We start from the raw sequence: 19,883 nt of genomic DNA, 5'->3' as shown, positions 1-19,883 counted from the left end.
TTCATCATGTACAAGCTTATGTTGAAGCTCTATCTCACGATAGGCAGTTAACACCGTAAGCACTGATTACTCCTATTAAGATCTTATGTAATGCCTGTTCTTGTCCTATTAAAAGAACCGTTGTCACGTATGACAAGGATGTGCTCAGTTACAATACTAGATGTTCAGGCCAATAAAATCGAGAAGCCAGGGGGGAAAAGAAGGATAATTGTTTATATTGTATTAATCAGGGTTTCTTGTTCTAATTCAGATTCCATGGCAGATTCAATGGCACCAACTTCACATTTCCAGTTCATTTATATGATGTGGGAGAAATAGTTTGTCAAATATCTTCAACTGGAGTCTGACAGTCAACCGCAAAGTTCACACCCTTTCACCCTTATAAAATGTACATTTCGAAGAGCACAAATGGCCTAATTCAGAAAATAGTCTTCTCTGGGTAAATTCCACTCAGTAGAAGTGTGCTAATCAGGGAGAAAGAAGCCACAATGGTAAGTATGGAGTGCAATGCTTTGAACCAACTGGGGTACGTTGGCAGCAGAGAGAGGTCGTAGTGTAAGCTAATTCCAAGTCCCATGATTACGGTGATGATTGCTGGACTGATACTGTCACTGAGCAGCATAGCCACCCAGGCCAGCAGTGGAGGAACCACGCTATTGGCCAAGTTAATCCAATCAGGTTTCGCTGGGCTGCCCTCTGGAAGCGCAAATCCCCAGCGTGCTCCGCCCAGGAAGGAAAGGATGGACGCTCCATATGCTACCTGTGCGTAAGCCAACTGCGGGAGGTAGATCTCCGTCGAGGCCATTATTAGAGGAGCGGCGATGAAGGGGATGAGCCCAGCGAGCCCCAGATACATTGCTGGTTTGGGGCTCTTCCAGATGTCCCTCATGTCATAACGCAGAAGATCAAGCTCTCTGGGCGGAGGCTCTGGCTGCTGCCGTTTCTTCCACCACACTGCGGAAGTGTGGAAAGGCTGTGTCCTCACTGAACCAGGAGCAGCATGAGTCTGGATGCTCTGGAAGGGTGAAGGCCTCACTGAACCAGGAGCAGCACGAGTCTGGATGCTCTGGAAGGGTGAAGGCCTCAATAAACTGATAAGAGCCAAACTATGAGTCTTTAAACCAGCATCATTAATCCTAGAGGGAAGTTTGGCTGATGAAGCCCAACAGAGCGCCAGGGAACTAGATACACCATCAGGAATTCTTTCCAAGGCAGGTATCCAGGACATTTGTTGAGGACTGGCCCTCCATACCTAAACACACACACACACACACACACACACACTTAATTAATGACTTGACAGGTAACATCTTTACAAAAGATATTCTGAAAATTTACATTTTGTTGCCTAAGATTAAACATGCCCTAGAATGATCCAAGCATTTAACTGAGCTAAACACACGTACCTTGGGAGCAGTCAAAGCATTTCTTCTAACTATAGCAGAAAGCATTTTATCTGTGGAAACAGGTAAACACGTACATGTCACATTCAGGGGTTGACACTAAGGTCTCAGAGGCACTTGCCCATCGGGCAAGTACAGGTCATGTTCTTCTAACTTCTACTTGCCCAAAGGTCATGCCCACTCCAGTAGCCTCGGAAACCCAGACGTTTAAGTAAATCATCCATTATAAAATGACAGGCAACATTTTAATTGCAGTTTAATTTAACAGTGTTTTTATTTTACTTAAAAAAACTTCATACCTCAGTGTGTATGCCATTGCCAAATACATAACTACTACTAGCTATGTATGGGTTCACATCACACTTTTACATTTTAAGTGTAGCAACAGTGAAAACAGCATATTATAGGTAAACAGTGCTCTTATTATACATTATACAGACCAAAAGACGTGTGTGTGTGTGTGTGTGTGTGTGTGTGTGTGTGTGTGTGTGTGTGTGTGTGTGTATGCATCCCCTCTCAAATACCACAGTATAATTCCCAAGCATATTTTATCCTAGCCCTGGTCCAGTGCGTTAGCGAGTCTCTCTAACGCACCGGACCAGGGCAACTCTTATCCGGCAAGGATCCCATATATGATATATCTATGTTGTTTTATCTAGAAGCAACAAAGAAGGAGAAATATTTGCAACTTCAAGTCAGTGCTGCAGCACTGAAGAGACGGACTCGATCGGACGGAGATTACAGAAATAGTCTGCTAAAACAAACAAACACAAAGTGATATTCTGAATCTTACCTTACTTTCAAGTCACGTTGGACCACTCATAAAACGTGATCATTTGTAATTTTCTATTTTTCTTCAGGGTCAACCTGAAGCTAGGATACCGTCTGTAACTGTAAACGTGTACGCAATGAATGTCATCCGGGGCGGGCTCGGAACTTTAATCTTGAAGGAACGTTCCACATAGAGCCCCAATTCCTTTAGCAGTATAATACCACTGCTGTACTATGTTACAATTTACAAACTGGTAATACAGTAAGTATTCAATCAAACATGTAGTTTATTTTGTAGCTACTGCTACTCATAGTGAATAGTGAATAGTGACATAGTGAATCATGGACTTGTTAATGCGCATATCGCTTTGCTACTGTAAAGTGTAAACAACACAGCATACGACACACGTCTCAAATCAAAGTTACATTTTATTTAGAGTTGAGTAGACATGGACATGCAAATGAACACGTACCTTCAGATCTTTCTCCAAAAACAGTTTTACTTGTTTGCTTTAAATGAAAATGATAAGAGATACTGTAATAGTTTACTTGGCTGTTTGTTTGGCACTGTCTGTGAGTCAGTGAATCTATTGTAAATATTGAGCAAAATGCATTCAACGAACTGTTGTGAATACTACTGGTGTAGTATCCACAAATGTCCACGAGGGGGCAGTAATGCAACACTAGTACATACTAACTTGGGCGGTCAGACCTTATAGGCCTATAACTCTGGCCTGGGTCAGACTCAAGAGATGCTCGGCCATAGCCGTCTTCACAAATGTGATGAGATGATCACATTTGGGCAAGTGGCTATGGCCGAATTTAGCACAAGGGGTGTTTTTCATGCAAAAATAATGCTTGGAATGGGTTCAGAATCAGAATAACCCATAGTTTGTCACATGCTAGTGCTACTTAAAGCCTAATTCAATTACCCCAAACCAGACCATATCATTAAATATACAATGTCAGATACAGTGAATTGATGTGTACAATCTAAAATTGTATTACTGCATACATATGAGAAAACATATAAATCTTTGCTAACTGCAACAGACATATTTGGACAGAAGAGATGCAGGAGGAATAAGTCCCATCTTCTAATTAACTTCAGGATAAATGGAAGACGAAATGTACAGTAGCTCCAGCCTTCCAACATGTGGTAGAAGGAATTGCTCAGGCTGCATCAGGACTCTAAAAGACACAAAATATGGACAGCTTTGAAAAATTACTTTCAAAATAGAAGTGATAACCGGCTATTTTCACAGAAAACAAATCCAAGGGTGTCATTGGATTATTTTAAGTGCATTTTGGATTACTTTACATCCCAAATGTATTAAAAATCAAGTGATAGATCATATTTAAATTTTCTTAATTATGTGTCACTATCTTCACTGATATTAAACACAGCCATCATTCAACATCATTCAAGGTGTGCCAAATACATTTTGTCATGATAAAAATAAAACCAAATCAACCTAAGCTTGGACATAATTTAAAGTAAATCTAAATTATACTGACCCCTGCACCGCAGCAGTCCCCACACAGGGCTCCCAGCAGGCCGTTTATCACCTGGACGGCACATAGCACCATCTGGCTCAAACCCATGACCAGCAGTACGGCGAACAAAGACAGATGCCAGGACACCACACCAACTGGTTCGACACACTTTGACCAAATGATGTGGTCAGATAGGTAGTTACTGGAAAAAGAGAGCAAGAAGACAGGATGGTTGGTGTTTCCCAACACAACAGCAACTATACACCAACATACTTATTGTTTGTCTTTAAATGTCTCGATGAATTGAATACACAGGACCTCAATGCAATTTGTACTTTTTTGGGTTATCCTTTTAGCACCTTTTGTATACATATGTACCACTGTACCCTTTTTTGCAAACTATTAATAAAGTATTCAATCAATCAATCAATCAATTCTTATTAACAATGTAAAGGGGAGGCCCGGGTCGGCCTAGCAGTCCAGGCACCCAGGCTGGTAATCCAGCCTGACAGTGTGTCGCAGGTTCGAGTCCCGATCCCGACGACATTTGCTGCATGTCTTCCCCCCCATCTATCTCCCTGTTTCCTGTATATCTATCAATAAAGGCAAAAAGCCCCAAAAATATCTTAAACAATGTAAAGGGGAAATCAAATACAGATTTGAAAGGAGTTTTCTGACCCCCGTAGAGGTAGAGGAAATTAGCTCAGGTGGATCTGATGAGAGTGTCTTGCTCAGAGGCACTTTGACACAAAGTGGGTGGGCCAAGGATCTAACCAGCGAAATACCGATTCCCAGATGGCCTCTCTACGGACTCAGCTACGGCTGCTCTCACAAAAAAAAGAAAAAAGCTCTCACCTGTCAACGAAAGGGTAGATCCAGTCATCGTGAGTGGTAGCATTAATGTTACACTTTGGTCCCTTGTTGATAGCCACGGCAGATATTATGACAGAGTAACCTGCCCCCAAAACACCCACACCTGCAAACAGTATGGAGCTCAGCATCTGGAGACAGAGACCAGCAGGGAAGTGGGTGGAATGGAAAGAACGGTAAAACACAAGAACAGAGAGCAAGGTTGAGAAAGTGACAGAGAGGAACACACAGATGAGGATCGAGGAAGAAACGGGAAGAAGATAACTTTTACTCATGAAAGTCAGTCAATTAAACAATCCTGCATTTGAACTCTTGAAGGACAAAAAAAAACAAGCCCAAAATGTCATATTTTACCAGCTGCACACACACACAGTCACACACACACACACACACACACACACACACACACACACACACACACACACTAGTGGGTTGTTGCTGGCTGCATGCTATCCCATTGGCTGAAAGGTCGGCTAGAGGCAAAAAGTGTCTGGTTGCCTAGAGACGAGGCAGCTAATCAGGACGATAGGTAGTCAATACAGCAGCCATTGAGAAGGATAGGTCGAGTGGGCGTGAAAGCCAAGCAGAGAGAACATAGACCAGTTGTGCTTACACAGCAGCTGGTAAAAAAGTTGTTTTTGGGGATGTGCTGAGATTATTTTGGCGATACCAACTCAGAGTGAGTGTAACTGAAAGACAGAGATGTCAGAGGGGACACAGACTAGAGCCACTAAGATGGTGTGTGTGTGTGTGTGTGTGTGTGTGTGTGTGTGTGTGTGTGTGTGTGTGTGTGTGTGTGTGTGTGTGTGTGTGTGTGTGTGTGTGTGTGTGTGTGTGTGAGAGAGAGAGAGAGAGAGTGTAACTGCTGCTATTAAAATGCTTACTTTAAAAGGACTAAAATACAACAATTCATGGTCATAAGTTCATAAAGCATAATTCATAATAATTTCATGATGCATACAATAAATATGTGGTTCATAATTGATTTCATATGAGGTTAAGAATGTAAACATGATGTGATGATAACTTTGAGGCAGAACCAAGTTCCCTGTCTGTCAGTAGCAACACTGGACCATGTTTGATTGACTGATTGATGCATGATTGCCTGGCATTGCAGGCAGGTGGTACAAACTTTGTCTCACTCACTCGGACACTGGTCTGCATGAAGGAAGCAGCAGCACACTTGCAGTTTAGTGTGTCACAAACTGTTAAAGTAAGAAAGACGTCTTAAGCCAAAGCAGACTGTCAAAGGACATTATAAGAACTTTAAGCAACTCAAGATTCAAGAACCTCTTTTCACAACAAGCGGCCAACGAGGTATTTTAGATTAGTCTTTGATGTTGTGTTGTATGTGACACGTTCACCTGCGCATCGCGCATTTCTACATGTTTGGTATTTTCATTTGTTTAATCAATATTATGTATTATGATGCACTTTGTTGATTGATTTATGTGTATTTTTGTGTGAACATAGTTCTCACGGCATGGATGGAACAACTGAGGGATGAGAAGAATGCCCGAAATAAATGCCCGTTTATAAAGAACCGACCTGTGTCGTCAATGTTGGGAGAAGAGCTACAGTGAGAACTCGACTGCTCAACGCGGGTAGGAGAGACGCCAACTCGACTGCTCAACGCGGGTAGGAGAGACGACAACCTCCGCGGGTGACAACGCAAGAGGATCCAGCCTTCAGATACGCAAAGCCCACAAAGTAGGTGTCGGCAACTCGGCATAGCCAGTGCAAAGCAACGGCGATAGACTGTGTCGAAAGAGCAACGTTTCGAGTGACAGCCAAGAAGTTCCCTACCACAATCCTCAAGTTAAAGGTGGTGTGGGAAGCGGTTAAACTTGGAAATTGCAACAAGGACTCAGATCTATTAACCTTGCATATTGAGCTTAGCCTACACGTTTTTGGGATCTTTCTAATGAGCTGGTATTTGCAGTTGTTACATTGCTGGATAGTATAAGAAGAATTTAAATGACTCACTTAAGCAAGTGAACAGAGTTTAAAGGTTTATATAAAGGTGTTTGCATTAAGATTGCAATTTTGTGTTTTACCAAACTAAAGGGTTTAAAGGCATAATTAAGTCATTTTTGTATTTCATGATAAAGGGTTAAAATAATTAATTTTGTTTTCACAAAGGTTTAAGACGTTTAAAGGGTAACAAGCTCATTTTGTGTTTATTTAAGTAAATAGTTTAAAGGACAACTCATTTGGTTTTCAGCTAAACTAAGAAGGTTAAAGGAGAACTAACACTCCCTGTTTTTCCATAGCAATGTTTATTTATTTGATATGGACATCACATTGCACAATTGTACAATTTGTAGATGCATTGCTTACACTGTAAGCCTTGGTGTATTATCGCGAGTGCTAGTTTTCAACACCTGTGTTATTTAAAAACATATATCAATTACACAAAGTTGAATTCACTGTGACAGTAAGTGGTGTGGGACAAAAGTACTTCAATTGCATATATTTTAATTTAATGAGTCTGAATTTACCTCAGATCTGGACAGTTTGTCGTGTATGTTCATTAACCTTTTGACTCCTTACCTTCTCAGCATCTATTGAGGGCTCAGAGCAAGTGAACATGACCACGATGGTGAAGAAGATTGTAGAAAAGGAGGGGTTCTTTGGACTCTACCGCGGCATCCTGCCCAACTTCATGAAGGTCATACCAGCGGTCAGCATTAGCCGGCCGGCCTCCGACGGGAGGCTGCCACCCTCGTCCTGGCCAGGAAAGCCCAAAAGCAGGACTGGCACATCCTGCATGGCACCACCACAACTCCAGCGCCTCCAAGCAGACTCAGGTCTCGTCACCCCTACAACAGGGCAGCACAGGAGATGCTCAACTCCATCCCTGAGGACATCTCCAGAGATGAATGGCTTGCAGCAGCGTGGAAGCAGGAGTGGGAGTCAGCCGGGCCCTCCCGCATGCACCGGTACATCTGGGAACCAGGAGCTGGTGCCATAGCTGGAGATGACCTACCTCGCCAGCAATGGACCACACTAAACCGCCTAAGAACTGGGGTTGGGCGCTTCAATGCACCAATGCAGAAGTGGGGATTGGCGGACCATTTATTAATTTATTTTTATTTATTTATTTAACAGGGACAATGTACATTAATCAACACGTCATTTTTCAAATCCATGTAAATGGGCCAGTGTTAGCCATAGGCTAAATTTCATCTGTAGTCCCTGAGCAGGCTCTTCCATGCCTGCATGGAACCAGAATGCATAATTTATACACCATCGTATGCTGATATCGTGCACCGAAAAGATAGATCTTCTATTTTCAGCACACGACACCATTGTACATCCAAGTATAAATCCGGCTGAAGAACTACAGTAGAAATACTCAGTGATGATGATCTTTTGTCTATGCAGGTGATGAAAACCAGGCTGACTCTGGGGAAGACTGGACAGTACACTGGAATGTTTGACTGTGGAAAGAAAATCCTCAAGAAAGAAAGAAGGCGTGAAGGCATTCTACAAAGGCTACATTCCAAATATTATAGGCATTATTCCATATGCTGGGATAGATCTGGCAGTGTATGAGGTACACAATGTCTAAGGATACTACATTATAAAATATATGACAAGTAGTTAGACTGTATATTGCTGTATTGTGTGCGTACTCACAGCCAGAAAAAACATAGCCTTGTCTTTTCTTTTTTTTTAAAAACATCTGTTTATGATTTTTGGCATACAAGCATTTCAAGAATGTTTAACCAGTAAGTTACAGATTGGAAAACAAATAGCAGAAACATACAAACAAACAAAACAAGAGACTTGTCTTAACATTAATACATTCATGTTTATAAATTCATTGATATAGTAGTTACACTATATATTGTGTAAACACACGCATGCACGTGCGCACACCTACACATGTATTATAGTTTTGATTTCTCCAACTGATTCTGTATATATGGCTTGCAACTACTATAACTTGGGCATAATCTGATTTCCCAAAATTCTTTCTGCCTACCATCTCTAGAGTTTAAAAAATGCCTGGCTGTCCCGCTATGCCAAAGACACATGCAACCCTGGGATTATGGTGCTGCTGGCCTGTGGTACCATCTCCAGCACTTGTGGCCAACTGGCCAGCTACCCTCTCGCTCTGATCCGCACCAGGATGCAAGCTGCAGGTAAGACATCCACCACAGGCTGATACCTTGGGGTTCTTTCTATGCGGTTTACAATTTGAATGGTCTGTCATATTGGATTATAAGTAAAAGGTACAACATTAAAGGTGCTTTGTTATTTTTTTGTTTACATTTTTTGTTAAAATGTTAAAGCTCTATATTCTGATGGTAATTATTTATTTCTAACTCGAGGACTGTTCGCCCCACCGACTTCAAATTGGACACACGCGTTCCACCACAGGGACTGCAGTTCCCGGCTTTGAGTCGGTCGGACCAAAAGGCCTCTGTCCAGCCTCTGGACAGGGCCCAAATTAGCCAATTAATCACACCTGATCACCCCTATATCACCATATATGGAGCTGGCCTGTTCTGACATCACAATGTGGTTCTGACATCTGCATAGACTCCATATTTGGGCATGCCTGTGAAGAACTCCATATATGGCCATAAAAGGGACGCAGACATTATAACTGGGTGGAGCATGCATTTCTAACTTGCATCGTTCCAAGTAGGCCAGGCACTGCTCTAGTTGTTAATAGTTTCTCTTTCGCTATAATGCCATCCTGATAAACGCACTATTGTGCTGTTCCAAAGTGTCTCTCCAAGTTTCCTTTCTTTTGAATAGTGATGCTTGTTACATTTAAGGCAATGCACTTCGAATGGGACATAGTGGAAAGAAATGTCTTCCACATTTTATCTAACTTTGTCATTTTCTAATGATGTTGATTTGTGAACTACACTAGTTTTAAAAACAATGCTTTGCATTGGGAGTTTCAAGCGAGTGCAACAGACTAGGCAGCTCTATCTCCGTTTCATAAAATAAATTTTCAGGTGGGTTGCAAATTTCAGCCAATCAGGAGAGAGAACCCAACAAAGAATGTTTCAGCTTAAATGTTATAGTTCCAATTCTGTTTTCTTTTCTCTTGTTCTATGCTGTATGGGTTCTCTCTTCTAGTGGATAAAATTGGTCTTCCGATCTGGAAATATATTTTCTGTTAAAGTGTTGGAGAAACACGGAGAACCCCGTTATTGAACAATCTATACCAGGGTTCCCCAATAGGTGGCCCGCGGAGCGCCCCCTTGTGGCCCCTGGAAGGTCCCAGATATAAATGGCATTAAATGGGGGTCAGTAGCATATGCATGTCAAACTGGGCATCCTTTTCAAATGGGGTCTTGCCCTGAAAATGAATTTTCAGGGCAAGACCTCGTGCGTGCGGACTCTGCCCCCAGCCTGGTACCCTAGTCAAAATATGGCCCTTGAGGAAAGTTAATTGGGTAACCCTGATCTATACTATAGTCCGGCAGCCGAGGTGGACGGGTGGGAAATTTGGTATAGTCTTTTTTTATTGGCCTAAAATATTGTCTATATACATACATCCATGAATCCACTTGCTGACCGGCTGGAAGTATTGGGATTTTTCTTTTATAGGGGTTTCTTGTGACCCTACCATTAACATCCTACTATGGCAGGCAAAAATGTCAAACTTTCCTTTTGCTTTAAGTAGCATGTGACCATTCCATTCCGAGCATTAGTTTTGCACAAAATACACATTTTGGGCACATTTGGGCAAGTGGCTATGGCTGCTTTTAGGCCTAGGAGTGTATTTTGTGCAAAACTAATGCTTGGAATGGATTTAGAATCATGAAAAACTAGTTTGACATGTCACATGCTACTTAAAGCAAAAGGAAAATTTGACATTTTTGCCAGCCATAGGATGTTAATGGTAGGGTCACAAGAAACCCCTATTAAAAAGATTGCCCAATACTAACAGCCGGTCAGCAAGTGGATTCGTGAATGTATGTGTATATAGACAATATTTTAGGCCAATAAAAAATACTATATACCACATTTCCCACTTTAAACAAAAGAAGCCTGTCTGCTGCCGGACTACTATAGTGTTTGTTCAATTCAGGGGTCTCCCTGTTTTTCCATAGCAATGTTTATTTATTTGATATGGACATCACATTGTACAATTTGTAGATGCATTGCTTACACTGTAAGCCTTGGTGTATTATCGCGAGTGCTAGTTTTCAACACCTGTGTTATTTAAAAACATATATCAATTACACAAAGTTGAATTCACTGTGACAGTAAGTGGTGTGGGACAAAAGTACTTCAATTGCATATATTTTAATTTAATGAGTCTGAATTTACCTCAGATCTGGACAGTTTGTCGTGTATGTTCATTAACCTTTTGACTCCTTACCTTCTCAGCATCTATTGAGGGCTCAGAGCAAGTGAACATGACCACGATGGTGAAGAAGATTGTAGAAAAGGAGGGGTTCTTTGGACTCTACCGCGGCATCCTGCCCAACTTCATGAAGGTCATACCAGCGGTCAGCATTAGCTATGTGGTGTATGAAAACATGAGATCTAGCCTGGGCATTCAAAAGTAAGAGGCAGAGTAATCCATGATGACTGTGCAAGTGGCCATATTCACATGGCACCTACTTTGCTCAGTCTGTCAACGGATGGGGAACAAGCCACAAGCAAACAGATCCCTCCTCCCTACATCTGATATCCAGTTTACTTCACAGGAAACAGCCAACGTCAAGATGTTAAATGTCTGATTTCCCTCCAGATCTATACAGTCTACCAAAGATATTCATAAACGGGGTCCTAGTAATTAACTCCCTATGGGAGTTGTTTCATATATTCATAGATCTACATCTGAAGAAAGTGCAATATTGTATTCACACTTTGAATGTCATCATGTTTAATGTGTAACAGAGAGGCCTGTGATCTTTCATGATTGGATTACACTTGAGTGCCGCCGGTTAAAAAGATGGGCTTCCTTTGTTGTGAAGAGAATTAGAAAATATTTTGCACTTTCTTATGTGCCTTGAGATTTATGTTGTCAGATATCTGTGGACGTCCCCCACCATCCCATTTGCCTTTCGTTCCAAATTGTGTTCACTAAATATTTGTGTTTACATTAAAACAGTATTTTATTACAAGTGTGTGTGTGTGCGTGTGTATTATGTGATTTTACCTACCATTGCTCTGATATCGGTGTGTGCCTGTAAATGGTGTGACATACAGTATCTTGCATTTTGTTACCTTTATTTTCCTCCTAGCATTACATTTCTAGTTTCAAGGAGAAAACAATTAGACTTCCATTTCCTTGTTTAGGGTTGGGTGTCTTAAGCATTTACTGGCAAACTTGTGATCGACTTGGCATTTTGTGTAGCTGGATTTTTATTTTGTTAGTGGTGCCCACTGCCCATCAGATGAGTGATACAGAAACTCGATACTGAATTGATGAAAGCTTGTTTTGCAACTGGAGACTTTAAAGTGCTTTTTTTTTTATCCTGCTTGTGCTGTTACATTTATCAACAAATTGCTATTGATGCATGTTCTGACATAAAATAGGAAATTACATTGGAGCACTTAGTGTTGGGTCAGCTACATGTTGCTTAACTTGCCCATCAGAATGCCCAACACTGGTTTTAATTTATTTATTTTTTCCCAGTAAGAATTGAGGCTTGAATACCTGTACGTATAGTGGAGTAAGCAATCGCTCTATTAAAGTTAATAGGCCTATAAGTATTGGGTATGATTCACTGTTTTGCAGTCTTGGGTCAGCTACATGTAGCTTAACTTGCCCAACACTGCAGATAACAATGCATTATAGCTAATAGGCCTATTTAATGAACTTAAATAGACCTATTGCTTACTCCACTATACACCTGCAGGTATTCAAGCCTCAAATCTGACGGCCACGCTACACCAGGCTTTTCGCGCACAAAACGCGCGCGTTTGTGCGTTGAATTTAGGTCGTCCTATTTTAAAAAACGCGGGCCGCGCGTTTACCCTAAACGCGCGGCCCGCGTGTGCGTTTTTTAAAATAGGACTGGACCTAAATTCAACACACAAACAAAGCCTGGTGTAGCGTGGCCGTTACTGGGGACAAAACATAAAATAAATAATTAAAACCAGTGTTGGGCAAGTTAAGCTACATGTAGCTGACCCAACACTTATTTGACTGATAATTATTCACTTAGATTGGTTTGTAAATGGTGCATTTATATAGCGCTTTTATCCAAAGCGCGTCATTTCAGATTTAGCATTGTTCAAATTGACGTGCACATTTCAGTAGCTACAAGATTGATTGATTACTTAACAGTTTGCAAAATAGTACAGTGCTATTGAATAACTACATTCTTTCTCCTTGGCTTCAGGCTTGCATCTCAGTCACTCAGAAACCCAAGTTTATAATGTGGGATGGGCCTATCCAAAATATTCTCCTGAATTCATCCTTTTCCTTACATGTAAAATGTTACCAGTAGTTAAACTTCACATTACTTTTGTTTTGTTACTCAAGAGAAGACAAAACTGGAATAATTACTGCTCAATTACATGTATATTGCAAAAAAGAAATGATAATAGCTTGATTTGAGTAGATCTCATATCCTGTGATGTATTCATCATGTACAAGCTTATGTTGAAGCTCTATCTCACGATAGGCAGTTAACACCGTAAGCACTGATTACTCCTATTAAGATCTTATGTAATGCCTGTTCTTGTCCTATTAAAAGAACCGTTGTCACGTATGACAAGGATGTGCTCAGTTACAATACTAGATGTTCAGGCCAATAAAATCGAGAAGCCAGGGGGGAAAAGAAGGATAATTGTTTATATTGTATTAATCAGGGTTTCTTGTTCTAATTCAGATTCCATGGCAGATTCAATGGCACCAACTTCACATTTCCAGTTCATTTATATGATGTGGGAGAAATAGTTTGTCAAATATCTTCAACTGGAGTCTGACAGTCAACCGCAAAGTTCACACCCTTTCACCCTTATAAAATGTACATTTCGAAGAGCACAAATGGCCTAATTCAGAAAATAGTCTTCTCTGGGTAAATTCCACTCAGTAGAAGTGTGCTAATCAGGGAGAAAGAAGCCACAATGGTAAGTATGGAGTGCAATGCTTTGAACCAACTGGGGTACGTTGGCAGCAGAGAGAGGTCGTAGTGTAAGCTAATTCCAAGTCCCATGATTACGGTGATGATTGCTGGACTGATACTGTCACTGAGCAGCATAGCCACCCAGGCCAGCAGTGGAGGAACCACGCTATTGGCCAAGTTAATCCAATCAGGTTTCGCTGGGCTGCCCTCTGGAAGCGCAAATCCCCAGCGTGCTCCGCCCAGGAAGGAAAGGATGGACGCTCCATACGCTACCTGTGCGTAAGCCAACTGCGGGAGGTAGATCTCCGTCGAGGCCATTATTAGAGGAGCGGCGATGAAGGGGATGAGCCCAGCGAGCCCCAGATACATTGCTGGTTTGGGGCTCTTCCAGATGTCCCTCATGTCATAACGCAGAAGATCAAGCTCTCTGGGCGGAGGCTCTGGCTGCTGCCGTTTCTTCCACCACACTGCGGAAGTGTGGAAAGGCTGTGTCCTCACTGAACCAGGAGCAGCATGAGTCTGGATGCTCTGGAAGGGTGAAGGCCTCACTGAACCAGGAGCAGCACGAGTCTGGATGCTCTGGAAGGGTGAAGGCCTCAATAAACTGATAAGAGCCAAACTATGAGTCTTTAAACCAGCATCATTAATCCTAGAGGGAAGTTTGGCTGATGAAGCCCAACAGAGCGCCAGGGAACTAGATACACCATCAGGAATTCTTTCCAAGGCAGGTATCCAGGACATTTGTTGAGGACTGGCCCTCCATACCTAAACACACACACACACACACACTTAATTAATGACTTGACAGGTAACATCTTTACAAAAGATATTCTGAAAATGTACATTTTGTTGCCTAAGATTAAACATGCCCTAGAATGATCCAAGCATTTAACTGAGCTAAACACACGTACCTTGGGAGCAGTCAAAGCATTTCTTCTAACTATAGCAGAAAGCATTTTATCTGTGGAAACAGGTAAACACGTACATGTCACATTCAGGGGTTGACACTAAGGTCTCAGAGGCACTTGCCCGTCGGGCAAGTACAGGTCATGTTCTTCTAACTTCTACTTGCCCAAAGGTCATGCCCACTCCAGTAGCCTCGGAAACCCAGACGTTTAAGTAAATCATCCATTATAAAATGACAGGCAACATTTTAATTGCAGTTTAATTTAACAGTGTTTTTATTTTACTTAAAAAAACTTCATACCTCAGTGTGTATGCCATTGCCAAATACATAACTACTACTAGCTATGTATGGGTTCACATCACACTTTTACATTTTAAGTGTAGCAACAGTGAAAACAGCATATTATAGGTAAACAGTGCTCTTATTATACATTATACAGACCAAAAGACGTGTGTGTGTGTGTGTGTGTGTGTGTGTGTGTGTGTGTGTGTGTGTGTGTGTGTGTGTGTGTGTGTATGCATCCCCTCTCAAATACCACAGTATAATTCCCAAGCATATTTTATCCTAGCCCTGGTCCAGTGCGTTAGCGAGTCTCTCTAACGCACCGGACCAGGGCAACTCTTATCCGGCAAGGATCCCATATATGATATATCTATGTTGTTTTATCTAGAAGCAACAAAGAAGGAGAAATATTTGCAACTTCAAGTCAGTGCTGCAGCACTGAAGAGACGGACTCGATCGGACGGAGATTACAGAAATAGTCTGCTAAAACAAACAAACACAAAGTGATATTCTGAATCTTACCTTACTTTCAAGTCACGTTGGACCACTCATAAAACGTGATCATTTGTAATTTTCTATTTTTCTTCAGGGTCAACCTGAAGCTAGGATACCGTCTGTAACTGTAAACGTGTACGCAATGAATGTCATCCGGGGCGGGCTCGGAACTTTAATCTTGAAGGAACGTTCCACATAGAGCCCCAATTCCTTTAGCAGTATAATACCACTGCTGTACTATGTTACAATTTACAAACTGGTAATACAGTAAGTATTCAATCAAACATGTAGTTTATTTTGTAGCTACTGCTACTCATAGTGAATAGTGAATAGTGACATAGTGAATCATGGACTTGTTAATGCGCATATCGCTTTGCTACTGTAAAGTGTAAACAACACAGCATACGACACACGTCTCAAATCAAAGTTACATTTTATTTAGAGTTGAGTAGACATGGACATGCAAATGAACACGTACCTTCAGATCTTTCTCCAAAAACAGTTTTACTTGTTTGCTTTAAATGAAAATGATAAGAGATACTGTAATAGTTTACTTGACTGTTTGTTTGGCACTGTCTGTGAGTCAGTGAATCTATTGTAAATATTGAGCAAAATGCATTCAACGAACTGTTGTGAATACTACTGGTGTAGTATCCACAAATGTCCACGAGGGGGCAGTAATGCAACACTAGTACATACTAACTTGGGCGGTCAGACCTTATAGGCCTATAACTCTGGCCTGGGTCAGACTCAAGAGATGCTCGGCCATAGCCGTCTTCACAAATGTGATGAGATGATCACATTTGGGCAAGTGGCTATGGCCGAATTTAGCACAAGGGGTGTTTTTCATGCAAAAATAATGCTTGGAATGGGTTCAGAATCAGAATAACCCATAGTTTGTCACATGCTAGTGCTACTTAAAGCCTAATTCAATTACCCCAAACCAGACCATATCATTAAATATACAATGTCAGATACAGTGAATTGATGTGTACAATCTAAAATTGTATTACTGCATACATATGAGAAAACATATAAATCTTTGCTAACTGCAACAGACATATTTGGACAGAAGAGATGCAGGAGGAATAAGTCCCATCTTCTAATTAACTTCAGGATAAATGGAAGACGAAATGTACAGTAGCTCCAGCCTTCCAACATGTGGTAGAAGGAATTGCTCAGGCTGCATCAGGACTCTAAAAGACACAAAATATGGACAGCTTTGAAAAATTACTTTCAAAATAGAAGTGATAACCGGCTATTTTCACAGAAAACAAATCCAAGGGTGTCATTGGATTATTTTAAGTGCATTTTGGATTACTTTACATCCCAAATGTATTAAAAATCAAGTGATAGATCATATTTAAATTTTCTTAATTATGTGTCACTATCTTCACTGATATTAAACACAGCCATCATTCAACATCATTCAAGGTGTGCCAAATACATTTTGTCATGATAAAAATAAAACCAAATCAACCTAAGCTTGGACATAATTTAAAGTAAATCTAAATTATACTGACCCCTGCACCGCAGCAGTCCCCACACAGGGCTCCCAGCAGGCCGTTTATCACCTGGACGGCACATAGCACCATCTGGCTCAAACCCATGACCAGCAGTACGGCGAACAAAGACAGATGCCAGGACACCACACCAACTGGTTCGACACACTTTGACCAAATGATGTGGTCAGATAGGTAGTTACTGGAAAAAGAGAGCAAGAAGACAGGATGGTTGGTGTTTCCCAACACAACAGCAACTATACACCAACATACTTATTGTTTGTCTTTAAATGTCTCGATGAATTGAATACACAGGACCTCAATGCAATTTGTACTTTTTTGGGTTATCCTTTTAGCACCTTTTGTATACATATGTACCACTGTACCCTTTTTTGCAAACTATTAATAAAGTATTCAATCAATCAATCAATCAATTCTTATTAACAATGTAAAGGGGAGGCCCGGGTCGGCCTAGCAGTCCAGGCACCCAGGCTGGTAATCCAGCCTGACAGTGTGTCGCAGGTTCGAGTCCCGATCCCGACGACATTTGCTGCATGTCTTCCCCCCCATCTATCTCCCTGTTTCCTGTATATCTATCAATAAAGGCAAAAAGCCCCAAAAATATCTTAAACAATGTAAAGGGGAAATCAAATACAGATTTGAAAGGAGTTTTCTGACCCCCGTAGAGGTAGAGGAAATTAGCTCAGGTGGATCTGATGAGAGTGTCTTGCTCAGAGGCACTTTGACACAAAGTGGGTGGGCCAAGGATCTAACCAGCGAAATACCGATTCCCAGATGGCCTCTCTACGGACTCAGCTACGGCTGCTCTCACAAAAAAAAGAAAAAAGCTCTCACCTGTCAACGAAAGGGTAGATCCAGTCATCGTGAGTGGTAGCATTAATGTTACACTTTGGTCCCTTGTTGATAGCCACGGCAGATATTATGACAGAGTAACCTGCCCCCAAAACACCCACACCTGCAAACAGTATGGAGCTCAGCATCTGGAGACAGAGACCAGCAGGGAAGTGGGTGGAATGGAAAGAACGGTAAAACACAAGAACAGAGAGCAAGGTTGAGAAAGTGACAGAGAGGAACACACAGATGAGGATCGAGGAAGAAACGGGAAGAAGATAACTTTTACTCATGAAAGTCAGTCAATTAAACAATCCTGCATTTGAACTCTTGAAGGACAAAAAAAAACAAGCCCAAAATGTCATATTTTACCAGCTGCACACACACACAGTCACACACACACACACACACACACACACACACACACACACACACACACACACACACACACACACACACACACTAGTGGGTTGTTGCTGGCTGCATGCTATCCCATTGGCTGAAAGGTCGGCTAGAGGCAAAAAGTGTCTGGTTGCCTAGAGACGAGGCAGCTAATCAGGACGATAGGTAGTCAATACAGCAGCCATTGAGAAGGATAGGTCGAGTGGGCGTGAAAGCCAAGCAGAGAGAACATAGACCAGCTGTGCTTACACAGCAGCTGGTAAAAAAGTTGTTTTTGGGGATGTGCTGAGATTATTTTGGCGATACCAACTCAGAGTGAGTGTAACTGAAAGACAGAGATGTCAGAGGGGACACAGACTAGAGCCACTAAGATGGTGTGTGTGTGTGTGTGTGTGTGTGTGTGTGTGTGTGTGTGTGTGTGTGTGTGTGTGTGTGTGTGTGTGTGTGTGTGTGTGTGTGTGTGTGTGTGTGAGAGAGAGAGAGAGAGAGAGTGTAACTGCTGCTATTAAAATGCTTACTTTAAAAGGACTAAAATACAACAATTCATGGTCATAAGTTCATAAAGCATAATTCATAATAATTTCATGATGCATACAATAAATATGTGGTTCATAATTGATTTCATATGAGGTTAAGAATGTAAACATGATGTGATGATAACTTTGAGGCAGAACCAAGTTCCCTGTCTGTCAGTAGCAACACTGGACCATGTTTGATTGACTGATTGATGCATGATTGCCTGGCATTGCAGGCAGGTGGTACAAACTTTGTCTCACTCACTCGGACACTGGTCTGCATGAAGGAAGCAGCAGCACACTTGCAGTTTAGTGTGTCACAAACTGTTAAAGTAAGAAAGACGTCTGAAGCCAAAGCAGACTGTCAAAGGACATTATAAGAACTTTAAGCAACTCAAGATTCAAGAACCTCTTTTCACAACAAGCGGCCAACGAGGTATTTTAGATTAGTCTTTGATGTTGTGTTGTATGTGACACGTTCACCTGCGCATCGCGCATTTCTACATGTTTGGTATTTTCATTTGTTTAATCAATATTATGTATTATGATGCACTTTGTTGATTGATTTATGTGTATTTTTGTGTGAACATAGTTCTCACGGCATGGATGGAACAACTGAGGGATGAGAAGAATGCCCGAAATAAATGCCCGTTTATAAAGAACCGACCTGTGTCGTCAATGTTGGGAGAAGAGCTACAGTGAGAACTCGACTGCTCAACGCGGGTAGGAGAGACGCCAACTCGACTGCTCAACGCGGGTAGGAGAGACGACAACCTCCGCGGGTGACAACGCAAGAGGATCCAGCCTTCAGATATGCAAAGCCCACAAAGTAGGTGTCGGCAACTCGGCATAGCCAGTGCAAAGCAACGGCGATAGACTGTGTCGAAAGAGCAACGTTTCGAGTGACAGCCAAGAAGTTCCCTACCACAATCCTCAAGTTAAAGGTGGTGTGGGAAGCGGTTAAACTTGGAAATTGCAACAAGGACTCAGATCTATTAACACTAGGATGTCTGAAAAAAATGCACTACTAATATGACGGCTAACGGTCAGGCTGACCGGTGTTTTTCGTGCTATTTGATTGGCCATTGTCTCCCCCACTGTCTAATGATCTTCACACCTCTCTCTGCACCCGTTGACGGCTTGCCATTGTCTTCTAAATGTTACATTCCAACGAATTCATTGCTCAGACGAAATACGACATTAGTTATATATTGTCATTTTATATAGAGGGGGAAACATCGATGTAATTAATATATATTTGATTGATTGTGCCAAAAAAAGGAAAGAGCTGTGCGTGCGTGCAAATCAGAAAAGTTTAGGCTACAGAC

The 19,883-nt window shown here is 41.6% G+C and overlaps 4 protein-coding genes across 6 annotated transcripts; all 4 read right to left on the bottom strand.

Annotated features, from left to right (window-relative positions):
- Window positions 1-194: 194 nt before the first annotated feature.
- Window positions 195-2,305, bottom strand: LOC306926991 (transmembrane protein 69-like). Of its 2 annotated transcripts, none has more exons than XM_079506560.1 (3): window positions 2,202-2,305; window positions 1,407-1,456; window positions 195-1,252 (listed from the first exon to the last, which is right to left on the bottom strand). In XM_079506560.1, the coding sequence occupies exons 2-3, from the start codon at window positions 1,449-1,451 to the stop codon at window positions 419-421; spliced, it is 879 nt and encodes a 292-aa protein (XP_079362686.1). In that variant the 5' UTR covers window positions 1,452-1,456; window positions 2,202-2,305; the 3' UTR covers window positions 195-418. The 2 variants fall into 2 exon arrangements, with proteins under 2 accessions (XP_079362686.1, XP_079362685.1); XM_079506559.1 differs by having other exon boundaries at window positions 2,197-2,301.
- A 328-nt stretch (window positions 2,306-2,633) lies between these two features.
- On the bottom strand, window positions 2,634-6,170 carry LOC306926993 (transmembrane 4 L6 family member 4-like). Its single transcript, XM_079506563.1, has 4 exons — window positions 6,090-6,170; window positions 4,527-4,672; window positions 3,693-3,873; window positions 2,634-3,365 (listed from the first exon to the last, which is right to left on the bottom strand). The coding sequence occupies exons 2-4, from the start codon at window positions 4,670-4,672 to the stop codon at window positions 3,348-3,350; spliced, it is 345 nt and encodes a 114-aa protein (XP_079362689.1). The 5' UTR covers window positions 6,090-6,170; the 3' UTR covers window positions 2,634-3,347.
- Window positions 6,171-13,307: 7,137 nt separating this feature from the next.
- LOC306926990 (transmembrane protein 69-like) lies at window positions 13,308-15,420 on the bottom strand. 2 transcript variants are annotated; one of them, XM_079506558.1, is made up of 3 exons: window positions 15,317-15,420; window positions 14,512-14,561; window positions 13,308-14,365 (listed from the first exon to the last, which is right to left on the bottom strand). In XM_079506558.1, exons 2-3 carry the CDS (start codon window positions 14,554-14,556, stop codon window positions 13,532-13,534), a joined length of 879 nt encoding a protein of 292 aa, XP_079362684.1. In that variant the 5' UTR covers window positions 14,557-14,561; window positions 15,317-15,420; the 3' UTR covers window positions 13,308-13,531. The 2 variants fall into 2 exon arrangements, with proteins under 2 accessions (XP_079362684.1, XP_079362683.1); XM_079506557.1 differs by having other exon boundaries at window positions 15,312-15,416.
- Window positions 15,421-15,854: 434 nt separating this feature from the next.
- On the bottom strand, window positions 15,855-19,303 carry LOC306926994 (transmembrane 4 L6 family member 4-like). Its single transcript, XM_079506564.1, has 4 exons — window positions 19,223-19,303; window positions 17,642-17,787; window positions 16,808-16,988; window positions 15,855-16,480 (listed from the first exon to the last, which is right to left on the bottom strand). Exons 2-4 carry the CDS (start codon window positions 17,785-17,787, stop codon window positions 16,463-16,465), a joined length of 345 nt encoding a protein of 114 aa, XP_079362690.1. The 5' UTR covers window positions 19,223-19,303; the 3' UTR covers window positions 15,855-16,462.
- Between the last annotated feature and the right edge of the window lie 580 nt (window positions 19,304-19,883).

Source organism: Electrona antarctica, assembly GCF_951216825.1.
Source record: "Electrona antarctica genome assembly, chromosome: 7".
NCBI classification, from domain to species: Eukaryota; Metazoa; Chordata; class Actinopteri; order Myctophiformes; family Myctophidae; genus Electrona; species Electrona antarctica.
This window is presented reverse-complemented; position numbering and strand designations above follow the sequence as displayed.